Source organism: Erpetoichthys calabaricus, chromosome 13 (genome assembly GCF_900747795.2).
Source record: "Erpetoichthys calabaricus chromosome 13, fErpCal1.3, whole genome shotgun sequence".
Lineage (NCBI taxonomy): Eukaryota > Metazoa > Chordata > Cladistia > Polypteriformes > Polypteridae > Erpetoichthys > Erpetoichthys calabaricus.
Genome location: NC_041406.2, coordinates 92,537,611 through 92,551,205, shown reverse-complemented (window position 1 = coordinate 92,551,205; position 13,595 = coordinate 92,537,611). Strand labels below are relative to the sequence as shown.

At 39.8% G+C, this 13,595-nt stretch overlaps 1 protein-coding gene across 2 annotated transcripts in view; it reads left to right on the top strand.

Annotated features, from left to right (window-relative positions):
- LOC114663495 (pleckstrin homology domain-containing family G member 4B-like) overlaps positions 1-13,595 on the top strand; it is a 173,558-nt gene that overhangs the window by 67,487 nt on the left and 92,476 nt on the right. For both annotated transcript variants that reach the window (XM_051935729.1, XM_028817258.2), the window contains exon 2: positions 12,758-12,955. In XM_051935729.1, coding sequence (XP_051791689.1) covers positions 12,758-12,955 — 198 coding nt within the window. The remainder of the gene's footprint in view (positions 1-12,757; positions 12,956-13,595) is intronic.

Below are 13,595 nucleotides of genomic sequence, written 5' to 3'. Positions count from 1 at the left end.
ACAGGCAACTGACATCCACTCCGTATGCCATATTTGTTACGGTTAACTTCCTGAGAAAAGGCCTTAAAAAAATACCTGCGCCGCATTCCTAAGAAGCGTATGCATGTTAAGCAGCTTTTACCCAAAGTATTTCTTCCTCCAGGGTCTGGTGAGTTTTAACATTCTTTTTATGACCCCTAAACAGGCCTTTGCTTGCAGAGTAACATTTATTATCCTGTGGTTAAAACAATAATTGCATTGTTGTTCATCCTGTTCCTTTATTTGCTGATGTGCCACTTTTTGAAGAAGGAAATCCCCACGTTGGGTTTTAATAATCAGGAGCTAAGCAATATGACTGGGAGCTTTCACGAATTTCCCACACCAGCTTTCCTCCATAGGACCTGCCGCATTCTGAAACTGTGTTACCTTGGGCTTTGTGGTGTTAGTGTGCTGGAGCTTCGGCTACCAAACCACCTCCTCCTCCTCTGAAGTGGTGCCTGCCAGCGGGGCATGGGCTCACACGGCCCACTGGACTGATGAACAGTCTAGCAATGCTTTATTCACTAATCGTTAGTCTAATGACAAAGGAATATCAACCTACACTCAGTGGCCACTTTATTAGCTCCAATTATCAAGTAGTAGGTAGGACCCTCTTTCACCTCAAGAACTGCCTCAATTCTTCAAAACATGGATTTAACAAGGAGCACCAAATGTTCCTAAAAAATTCTGAACCATGCTGAGTTGATAAAGTAAAAAAAAATTCATCCTGTGAACCTCTAATCTCAAATCTTCCCTTTTTGGACTGAGATATGGGAACTGTGCAGACCATTAGAGAAAATGGAAGTCACTGTCCTACAAGAACCAGCTTAACAGTTTGGTTTTATTCGATATGGTACATCATCCTGTAGGAAGTATTCAAAGGGAAAAGTGCAATTGATGCACTAAATAAACTGAGCAAAAAGGCTCGTTCAGTCTTGGGCTGGAGTCACTGGTGGCAGTGGTACAACAGAGGTCACACAGGAAGCTGCTGACGATCATGGACCATGACTCTCACCTCCTGTATGAGGTTTTGGCTAAGCAGAGGAGCACATTTAGTAACAGACTGAGACAACTGAGATACTCCAAGGAGCGTCCTGTGTAAGGTCACTTCTACTCTTAGCCATCAGGCTCTAGAAGGAGTCAGCCCTTAGCCATGGTGGTCTTGTTCCCCGTGTGCTGAATGCAGACATCTAGACAGACAACGATGGTATGTGCTATCAATTAGATAGTGTCTTATCTATCTATCTATCTATCTATCTATCTATCTATCTATCTATCTATCTATCTATCTATCTATCTATCTATCTATCTATCTATCTATCTATCTATCTATCTATCTATCTATCTATCTATCTATCTATCTATCTATCTATTGGCCCAAACCCCCTACACGAACACATCAAGAGTCCCAGGTGCAAATAAAGGATGGTTTATTCAATCCATATTCCTTCTTCAGTAGCACAAAGTAGCACACAATTCACAATAATCTCTCTCCTTCCAGCTCTTACCATTGCACTGCCCTCCTCCAGTTGAGTATTGCCTTACTTCCTCCCAGCTATAACAAACCTGGACATGGGAGTGTGGTCCCTTTTATTAGGCCACTGCCCGATGGAAGTACTTCCGGGTCATACAGAAGTCCCATTTTAGGTGATGCATCTACCTGTAGCGCCCCTTTGCAGCACCCAGGGTTTCCACCAGGGCTGTGTTGCCTGGTTACACTTCCCAGCATGCCCTACTGGTTCCATACTGGGCACCGCTATCCAGGGCCACTGCCATCTAACATGCTGGGTGAGTAAACAATCCCTAGTGACATCTTCCAGTTCTGGTAGGCTGTCCATCCATCCTATCTGCCCCCCTCTTCCCCTCTTTTAAAACCATCACCTCTTTTGGCTGTGATGCTATCTATCTATCTATCTATCTATCTATCTATCTATCTATCTATCTATCTATCTATCTATCTATCTATCTATCTATCTATCTATCTATCTATCTATCTATCTATCTATCTATCTATCTATCTATCTATCTATCTATCTATCTATTATATAGTGCAAAAACTCAGGATGATTCAAGATGGCAGTGGAACCCCTTAAGAGGAAGCCAAAGTAGAAGAGGTGGGCTCAGGGGGCCGTGACCCAGAATTGACGTTACTGGTGTAGTCAGTCATCAGATCTGTTAGGGAGGAAGGGGGAGAAGCATTAGGCAGCAGCGCCAGCCCTTGACTCAGGGTGATTTTACTGTTTGATGAACCTGCAATTTGCCTCCCAGTCTCATGTGTGTGACACTATATATGAATAATCACACACATATTGTCTAATAATGTACAACTTTGTATACAATCCACTTTAGCAACTTCCTGATATACAATGGCATACAATTAGAGTGCAGGTAGGCAATGTGACTAAAAGCCATGTGATATTACGTGACATTTCCATAATCTCAGTGTGCTCCTGTGAAGGCCAGTCACGTAATCATGACCAGCAATTCACTCCTACTAGCCAAAAACTTGCTCTGAGAAGGTCACATATTTTGGATTTTGTTTTTAGTTGCAAGGGCACTCCCTGTGCAAATGAGCTGACAACCAAGCTTGGTTTTTAATGTTTTCATTATCATGGTGATTTTTGTTCTGCTTTTCCAGATATTCTGATTATTTAATCCATTACAAGTTAGTGCATTAGTAGGTCTGACATTGAAGAAGTTGCAGCCTTTCATCATTTGCTGTCATCTTCCCAGCTGCCTGCTCGGCGCTTGTTGTTAATTGTCATTATTAGGTGTAACCACAAGGGGGTGCCACTGAGCCCCCCAAACCATAGAAACAGTAATGCGCAACAAAATTCCAGGTTCAAAAAGGGATTTTAATTGTCATCAACATCTCCTCCAGAACAGTAGCAAAAATACAGCAATACACAATTCTCATTCCACCTCCAAGAGAGTGCTGCCCACTGCCTCCCGGCTCTGACTCATTTAAGTGAGGCGGTGGGCTCTCTTTTAAATTCAACCTGGGAACTGCTTCCAGGACCTGCCTCACTCGTCCAGAGCACTTCCAGGTCATCCGATGACCCCAGCAGGGCTAAATCTCTGGAATCCAATTACAACGCCACACTGTGGGTGTCTTAACCCAGTCCAGCCTTGAGGCCTCAACACTGCCACCTGTAGTGTGGGGGAATGAACTGCTCCCGGTATGCCTACTCGCATAGTCCATACCATTAAGGCCTACTGACCGAGCAAGACTCCTTCCTTTATCCCAGCCAGGATGCCCATTCTTCCTTCCTAGCACCTACATAGGATACAATTAAGGGAGCAAACTGCACAGCAAAAAAAGGCAAATTAACAGGAAAACAACCAAAATAAACAAAGCATTTAAAGTTATGAGAAAAATGCAAATGTTTCTAAACATCTCAAATCATACTGCCGTGCTTTTCTGAACGTAGAATAAGAGAAGAGGGGAAAAAAACAGACAAGCAAATGAAAATGAGATCAGTTAGAGGTAAAATGACTCACGGATTGCGAAACTGGCTGAACAAAAATCTGCAGCCACAGGGAGGGAGTTTGAGAACCGACGGCCAAGACACACCTGTTGAGTCAGCCGTAGTATTTAACTCTGCAATCTTGCCAATCAATATTTGTGTAAAATTGTGCCTTCAAGGGTCGAAGACATTCCACAACACTTGTACAACACGATACCCAAACACGCAGGGTGTGCTCATGGAGCTGAACGGCATCGACATCTTCCTCAGGCAGTCCTCTGGTGGGCAGTCCATCCATCCTATCTGGCCCCCTCTTCCCCTCTTTTAAAACCATCCCCTCTTTTGTCCGTGATGCCCCTCCAGTCCCAGTGGCATCTATCTATCTATCTATCTATCTATCTATCTATCTATCTATCTATCTATCTATCTATCTATCTATCTATCTATCTATCTATCTATCTATCTATTGGCCCAAACCCCCTCTTATTTTTTTGTTCTTTATTTCGCCTTATACAATTTCTTGTATTAGGAATTTGTTAGTTTTCGCGTACCCCTAGGGGTCAGAGCGCAGGGTCAGCCATTGTACAGCGCCCCTGGAGCAATTACAGGTTAAGGGTCTTGCTCAAGGGCCCAGCAGAGTAGGATCTCTTTTGGCAGTGACAGGGATTCGGACCAGCAAGATTCTGGATACCAGTGCAGATCCTTAGCCTCAGAACCACCACTCCGCCCTATCTATCTATCTATCTATCTATCTATCTATCTATCTATCTATCTATCTATCTATCTATCTATCTATCTATCTATCTATCTATCTCCACTCCGCCCTATCTATCTATCTATCTATCTATCTATCTATCTATCTATCTATCTATCTATCTATCTATCTATCTATCTATCTATCTATCTATCTATCATATAGTGCCTTTCATATCTATCTATCTATCTATCTATCTATCTATCTATCTATCTATCTATCTATCTATCTATCTATCTATCTATCTATCTATCTATCTATCTATCTATCATATAGTGCCTTTCATATCTATCTATCTATCTATCTATCTATCTATCTATCTATCTATCTATCTATCTATCTATCTATCTATCTATCTATCTATCATATAGTGCCTTTCATATCTATCTATCTATCTATCTATCTATCTATCTATCTATCTATCTATCTATCTATCTATCTATCTATCATATAGTGCCTTTCATATCTATCTATCTATCTATCTATCTATCTATCTATCTATCTATCTATCTATCTATCTATCTATCTATCTATCTATCTATCTATCATATAGTGCCTTTCATATCTATCTATCTATCTATCTATCTATCTATCTATCTATCTATCTATCTATCTATCTATCTATCTATCTATCTATCTATCTATCTTTTATATAGTGCCAAAACTCAGGATGATTCAAGATGGCAGTGGAACCCCTTAAGAGGAAGCCAAAGCAGAAGAGGTGGGCTCAGGGGACCGTGACCCAGTATTAACGTTACTGGTGTAGCCAGTCATCAGATCTGTTAGGGAGGAAGGCGGAGAAGCACTAGGCAGCAGCACCAGCCCTTGAGCCTACTGAGCCAGCTGGGGGATTTCAAAGTGTGGCCTGGTGGTGTGTAGTATCGCGTTTTGACCATGTTTTTATACAAAGTAAAGCAACATCCATCTCAGACTTAATGTGCAAGTATGCAAGAAATGGAGCGTCTCGCAGCAGGAAAACTGACGGTTGGTAGGTGTCTGCACATGCACAAGCGTGTCATCCACTGAGCGGCTCTTTTACTTTCTAATGACGGGTTGCGTCGATTTCACAAAGAATGCTTCACCATTGACAATTTTATAAACTATCAGAAGTCAGTGATGCAGAGTCGGTGACTCTTGGCTAAACGGACAGATATGCACGATGGCTTATCAGATTTCTTATTTTTAACATTTTTGATGCTTCTTTTAAAAGTTTAACAGGGCAAGTTGAAACTCATTATACACTACCAGCAAAAAGTTTTAGCACACCTCAGTTTTTCTTCACATTGAATCAGCTGAAATGCAATGAATGACCTGAAATGGTGAAAAGGTAAGCAGTAACCTGCCAGAGCTTTAAATGTAAAGTTTAGGTTAGCAAAAACTGAAAAAGAGGAAATTTCAGAAAATTAAAAATGGGCCTTCTTCAGGGAACAACTAATAGGTTACAACCTACAAAGGGTCTGCAGCAATTCAAGTAAATGAAGCAAACAATTTGCACAGGTGTCCCAACTTCTGTTGATTACTTAAAATCCCCCTCTGTGTGTCTTAAAGCAGAGTTGGAACAGACTGTGTTACTGCACCCTCTGAAGTACGACTTGGACAATATTACACTGTAGAAAGGTGTAAATTCCAGTGATAATGGCAAGAAAACAGCAATTAACAAATGAAATGAGACAGAGCCTTATTAACCTTACAAATGTAGGCCTTTCATTTAGAGCAGTGCTTCCGAACCTTTTTTTGGCCATGCCCCACTTAGGTCGCTGTAAAATCATGTTGTCCCCCACTGTAACATATACCTTATTCTTATTATTACCTGTTCAAAAAGTGAACTCCTACTCACGTGGAGGAAGCCCATAATGTCATTAATTTGGTCTAAACAAGCTTCCAAAAAACACGGAAACAAAAGAGAGAAAGGAGAGTTTTATTGCAGTTTGCAGCTGATTACCGTCCTCTACCCCTGAATTTTGACAAAAGTCGACATCAGCCCTGAATCAGTTAAAGCAAAGTGTCAGTTTGTACTGTGAAGAGGAGACATTGTGCTGCAGGTTTGACAGGGCAAGTGGCAGGAAAAAAGCCATCACTTAAAGGACAAAACAGAGCCTTGAAATGCCAGCTGCGCACTACTGCAGACTGGAAGAAAGTCTTACGGACTGAGAAATCCAAATTTGAAATTTTATGTTCATCACACCGTGTGCTTGTATGCCATCGAGTTGGTGATAATATGGTTCCTCAGTGTGTGACATTAACTGTCAAACATAGAGGAAGGAAGAGTGATGGTCTGGGGGCACAGGTGGTGACTGGCACAGACTGACTGGCATTCTGAATCTAAAGGGTAACCACAGTTTAGCTGTTATATCATCAAAAGGTGCAGGCTACTTTAATGAATCACAAATTTGAAAAATCCTTAATGATTCTTCCATCCATCCATTTTCCAACCCGCTGAATCCAAACACAGGGTCACGGGGGTCTGCTGGAGCCAATCCCAGCCAACACAGGGCACAAGGCAGGGAACCAATCCTGGGCAGGGTGCCAACCCACCGCAGGACACACACAAACACACCCACACACCAAGCACACACTAGGGCCAATGTAGAATCGCCAATCCACCTAACCGGCATGTCTTTGGACTGTGGGAGGAAACCGGAGCACCCGGAGGAAACCCACGCAGACACGGGGAGAACATGCAAACTCCATGCAGAGAGGACCTGGGAAGCAAACCTGGGTCTCCTAACTGCGAGGCAGCAGCGCTACTACTGGGCCACCGTGCCACTCCCTTAATGATTCTTTGACTTATTCATTTTTTTTTATTTGCCATTGTTTATTTGTTCTATTCCTTGATTTCATGAAACATTAAGACATTAAACTGCGTGCATTTCCATAAAAATTGAAAAAACGGAGGAGTTGTAAAACTTTTGACCAGTCATGTAATGTGTTGGCCAAGATGATAGGAGAAGCTGAGGAGGAATTTTAAACTTAGGGTTCGAATAGTATATAGTAACCCTTAACAACCAAAATGAATGCCAAAAGGATACTGAGACAAAAAGAAAAGTTCTTCTGCTCTAATCCCTTCCGCTTTCAGCAGGATTATTCCTTTTCAATTATACAGAAGTGCAGGAGCACATGGCAGTGCTTTCTTCTTATTTTCTTTTTTTACTTTCCTCTAATTGAGAAATCAGTGTTTTTGGTCTTCTTTCTTTTTTTTGTTTTATTTACGTAGGCTTGCCTTTGGAGCTGACCTACATTCAACATTCTTACTTCTCCTAAAAGTGTAAATGTGGCTCTTCTGCTCCAGGGTTTCTTAGCTGCCCTCGTTCTTGTATTTATAATCCTAAAACTTTTGTTAGGGTTGCTCAAAGGGGTCCATTGAGAGCTTTCCTGTTGCCATTGTAACAGCGGGGATACAAATACAGCCCTGATATTCTGCAAGAAACATTCAATCTGCTGCTGCTTCAAAAAAAAAGTGCTTAGCTTAAGCTTCTGAAGTGGGCACTGCAGTGTACTGGTGATGCCTGCTTCCCAAATTTCATTTTGGAGACGCTCAGAGATGTGGATCTTTAAACAAATACATTTTTTAATGTACAGTATGTGTGTACTGTATAAATAATATTGTTTATTAATTTATATAATTGATTATATACAATTAATTATATGTAAATGTATATAATGAATTATATATTTAACATGGTAATTCTTTTGTCCTTGTTCTGTTTCCATACTCAAAGCATGACAAACCATGTAAGATGCATATGTAATTAAAACAAGATGTTTCATTACAGAATCACAAGTGAATGACAGTTCTGCAACTCATAATGATTCTGTCACGAATCAAATGAACAAGAGTCATTAGACTGATGTCTCGGGCAGTGACTTGTTCAAGAATCAAATGAATGTGAATCGTTACGCTGTTTCTAGTGTAGTGACTCGTTAACAAATTAAAAAAATGGGAATCGTTACACTGATTCTTAGGTAGTGACATGTTCAGGAATTAAACAAATAGGAATCGTTAGGCTGTTTCTAGTGTAGTGACTCGTTAACAAATTAAACAAATGGGACTCGTTACACTGATTCTTAGGCAGTGACTTGTTCACGAATTAAACAAATACGAATCGTTAGGCTGTTTCTAGTGTAGTGACTCGTTAACGAATTAAACAAATGGGAATCGTTACACTGATTCTTAGGCAGTGACTTGTTCACGAATTAAACAAATACGAATCGTTTCACTGTTTCTAGTGTAGTGACTCGTTAACAAATTAAACAAATGGGACTCGTTACACTGATTCTTAGGCAGTGACTTGTTCACGAATTAAACAAATACGAATCGTTAGGCTGTTTCTAGTGTAGTGACTCGTTAACGAATTAAACAAATGGGAATCGTTACACTGATTCTTAGGTAGTGACTTGTTCACGAATTAAACAAATACGAATCGTTAGGCTGTTTCTAGTGTAGTGACTCGTTAACGAATTAAACAAATGAGAATCGTTACACTGATTCTTAGGCAGTGACTTGTTCACGAATTAAACAAATACGAATCGTTACACTGTTTCTAGTGTAGTGACTCGTTAACAAATTAAACAAATGGGACTCGTTACACTGATTCTTAGGCAGTGACTTGTTCACGAATTAAACAAATACGAATCGTTAGGCTGTTTCTAGTGTAGTGACTCGTTAACGAATTAAACAAATGGGAATCGTTACACTGATTCTTAGGTAGTGACTTATTCACGAATTAAACAAATACGAATCGTTAGGCTGTTTCTAGTGTAGTGACTCGTTAACGAATTAAACAAATGAGAATCGTTACACTGATTCTTAGGCAGTGACTTGTTCACGAATTAAACAAATACGAATCGTTACACTGTTTCTAGTGTAGTGACTCGTTAACAAATTAAACAAATGGGACTCGTTACACTGATTCTTAGGCAGTGACTTGTTCACGAATTAAACAAATACGAATCGTTAGGCTGTTTCTAGTGTAGTGACTCGTTAACGAATTAAACAAATGGGAATCGTTACACTGATTCTTAGGTAGTGACTTGTTCACGAATTAAACAAATACGAATCGTTAGGCTGTTTCTAGTGTAGTGACTCGTTAACGAATTAAAAAAATGGGAATCGTTACACTGATTCTTAGGTAGTGACATATTCAGGAATTAAACAAATAGGAATCGTTAGGCTGTTTCTAGTGTAGTGACTCGTTAATGAATTAAACAAATGGGAATCGTTAGACTGATACTTGGGTAGTGACTTGTTCGTGAATCAAATGAATGAGAAATGTCAAACTCATTTTCGGATAGTAACTCATTTATGAATCAAACGAACGAGAGTCATTAGACTGATTCTCAGGTAGTGACTTGTTCATGAATCAAATGAATGAGAATCATTAGACTGATTCTACTGTAGTGACTTGTTCACGAATTAAACAAATGGGAATTGTTAGACTGATTCTTGGGTAGTGACTTGTTTATGAACCAAATGAATTAGAATCGTCAGAGTAATTCTCAGGTAGTGACTCGTTCATGAATCAGATGAATGAGGGTCATTCACCTCATTCTCAGGTAGTTACTCGTTCACAAATCAAATGAATGAGACTCGTTAGACTGATTATTGCATAGTGACTCATTTGCAAATAAAATGAACGGGAATTGTTAGACTGATTTTTGGCTAGTGACTTGTTCATGAATCAGATCAATGACAATCATCAGACTAATTCTCAGGTAGTGACTCGTTCATGAATCAGACAATCGAGAGTCATTAAACTGATTCTCAGGTAGTGATTTGTTCATGAATTAAATGAATGAGAATCATTAGACTGATACTAGTGTAGTGATTCGTTCATGAATTAAACAAATGGAAGTCGTTAGGCTGATTCTTGGGTAGTGACTTGTTCGTGAATCAAATGAATTAGAATCATCATAGTGATTCTCAGGTAGTTACTCGTTCGCAAATCAAATGAATGAGAAACGTCAGACTGATTTTCAGGTATTAGCTCATTTATAAATCAAGCGAACGAGAGTCATTAGACTGATTCTCAGACAGACAGGTAGTGACTTGTTCACGAATCAAATGAATGAGACTCGTTAGACTGATTATTGCATAGTGACTCATTCGCAAATAAAATGAATGGGAATTGTTAGACTGATTTTTGGGTAGTGACTTGTTCATGAATCAAATCAATGACAATCATTAAACTGATTCTCAGGTAGTGATTCGTTTGTGAATCAAATGAATGAGAAATGTCAGACTGACTTTCGGGTAGTAAGCTGTTTACAAATTAAACGAGCAAGAGTCATTAGACTGATTCTCAGGTAGGTATTCGTTCAGAAATCAAATGAATGAGAATCGTTAGACTGATTTTTGGGTATTGACTTGTTCATGAATCAAATCTATGAGAATATTCAGACTAATTCTCGGGTAGTGATTTGTTCATTAATCAAATCAATGAGAATCGTCAGACTGATTCACAGGTAGTGACTCACTCATAAATCAAATCAAATCAACAAGAGTCATTAGTCTTGTATCTTGGGTAGTGACTCATTCTTGATTCAAATGAGCAAAAGCGTTAGACTGATTCTCAGGTAGTGACTCGTTCACAAATTAATCGATTGAGAATCATTAGACTGTAGTGACTCGTTCTCGATTCAAATAAATGATAATTGTTAGACTGATTATCGCATAGTGACTCATTTGCGAATCAAATGAATGAGAATCTTTAGACTGATTATTGCATAGTGACTCATTCATGAATCAAATGAGAACCATCACACTGATTCTCAGGTAGTGACTCGTTCATGAATTAGATGAATGAGAGTTAGTTAAAATGATTTTCAGGTAACGACTTGTTTGTGAATCAAATCAATGAAAATCATCAGACTGATTCTTGGGTAGTGACTCACTCATGAATCAAATCAAATTAACAAGAATTGTTAGACTTATTACTTAGGTAGTGGCTCATTCTTGATTCAAATGAGCAAGATCGTTAGATTGATTCTCAGGTAGTGATTCGTTCACGATTCAAACGATGAGAATTGTTAGACTGATTCTCGAGTAGTAACTCGTTCATGAATCAGTCAAGACACATGAATTAGGGTTCTTGCACGTGCACTTTAAAACTTCTATCAATGAATGGATAGACGCTGACGACATCATGTCAGAAGGACACGCATGTGCTTTAACACTTCCGTTGAGCCCTAATGAACCAATTTGTTCATGTTTACGGATCGGTTCATATTATTCACTAAAAACTGTTGTTCAAAAAGAACAAATTATTTGTGAATCATCTATCACTCTAAACCAGGGGTGTCCAACTCCGGTCCTTGTGGGCTGCAGTGGCTGCAGGTTTTCATTCTAACCCTTTTCCTAATCAGCGAGCAGTTTTCATTGCTAATTAACTCCTTTTCCCTTCATTTTAATTGCCCTGTTTTTAAGGATTCCGTCCCCAGAATTGATTTGTTTCTTCATTAAATGACAGCCAAACAGAAATGAGATGTGAAACGAGCCAACAGATGACCTTCTAAATTGGGGATTCAAACGCCAACCAATTTCACTCCAACCAGTTTCTTAATGAAAAGCTGTTAATTAAAGTCGTTGTTGAATATCACGACTTGTTCCTGCTCTCGTTCTGCCACAGCAGACTGTTGATTTTCTAATTTTTCTAAGACCACCATCAAGATGTTTTGGTAACCTGAGTAGACAAACATGACAGAGACCTTCACCTTTCTTTATTTTCAGGTTAGCTGGTCATGTGACGGCTTGTTTTGTGTCTCATTATTGTTTGGCTGCTCATTAAGGAAAAAGACACAACTAAAGGGTCTGAGTCACGTCAGTTAAAACGAAGGCAAAACAAGTTAATCAGCAGCAAAAACGGCTCACTAATTAAGAAGATGGTTAGAATGAAAACCTGCAGCTACTGTGGCCCACCAGGACCAGAGTTGGACACCCCTACTCTAAACAGAACATTTATAGCAACAGCTAGTTAGCTGATTGACTGAATGATTGAATTAATGAATAATTGAATGAATGAATGAACCTTTGTCATACATAAAATACGCCTTCAGCTTTTTAAAATGTTCACACTGTGGAACATAACAATTTAATGACATTTGAAAAGTCTTAAAGTGCTTCCCAGAATGCTAAGGGATTCATTTGAAAGATTTATTGGATGACCCACCTTTGTTTTACAGTGAATTTCTAATATCTGACAACATCACGTCTATGACGTATTTTATTGCTAACCAAAATATTTAAAAGAACAGATAATTGACCGGCTGACTGAACTAATTAATAAATTAATCCTTTTTGTTGGTTGTCTGCTTTATTTAAAGATCTCAAAGTGCTTTTGTTAAAGCCATACATGATGTTTCTTCCATCTTTTCTTGTTCTTTTGCACAGTTTCCACAGAGAGAGACTCTTATTGTAGTTTTGCCTTTTCAGTTAAAGCGAAGATTAAACCGTGTCTCAGAATTTGGAGGATTTCTCTTGCTGCGCTAACACTCATTCCCTTTATCCTTGTTAATCCCGCAGGATTCGGAGTCACTTGACACCTGCATTCAGAGCACCTTGTCCGCTCTCTACCCGCCATTCAACGCCACCGCCGCCACTGTATTGTGGCAGCTCTTTAGTGTGGTGGAGAAAGTGTACCGTGGAGATGGGCTTCGCTGCCTGATTGACTTTCTTGTCCCTGCCAAGAGGATACTTCAGTCCATTCAGGAAGAAACATGCGTAAGTAGAGAATCATCTTTGTTCTCAACTGATATCAAGTGAAACGCGATCTGCCTGATGTCAGCGCTGAGTTGTTTCAACTGGTGGGCATCTCACTGAAATGTGATCACCACTCTTAAGCACAGCTATTGTTAGACAAGAGAAGTCTGTCTGCAAGCCCCCGGGGATTTTGTTCCCGGGATGTCCCACATCTGTGCTTTCTGTGACAGTTCCATTGCGTTGGTGGATTTGTCCCTCACTCGACAGACAGCATCATGCTTGGAACCACAAAGTCAGGGGGGCACCCCAGGCCACCAGGTGTGTTTGCACGTAGGTTGTGTTTTGTGGGTTACAGGGGTCAGGTGGGTGAGAAAGAAAGTTTAGGAATGTTCAGCCGTGATAAATGAGGAGGAATTTCCCAGAATGGATAAATGAAAGGAAGTAAAGCAAAACAGAGCAGTACAGCCACTTCAGATTTTGTGGCAAAAGCTAGGTGGTCCCGTTTACTAGGCAAGACAGATAAAAATTGGGCACAATGTCACAACAGAAAAGACGGCTTGACAAAGCCCAACAAATTAAGAGTTCCCAGGTTAAGGAAGCACATTGTTGAAGGATTCTCCAGATTGGTTTCCGGGTCAGATGCCATTTTCTGGGACCATCC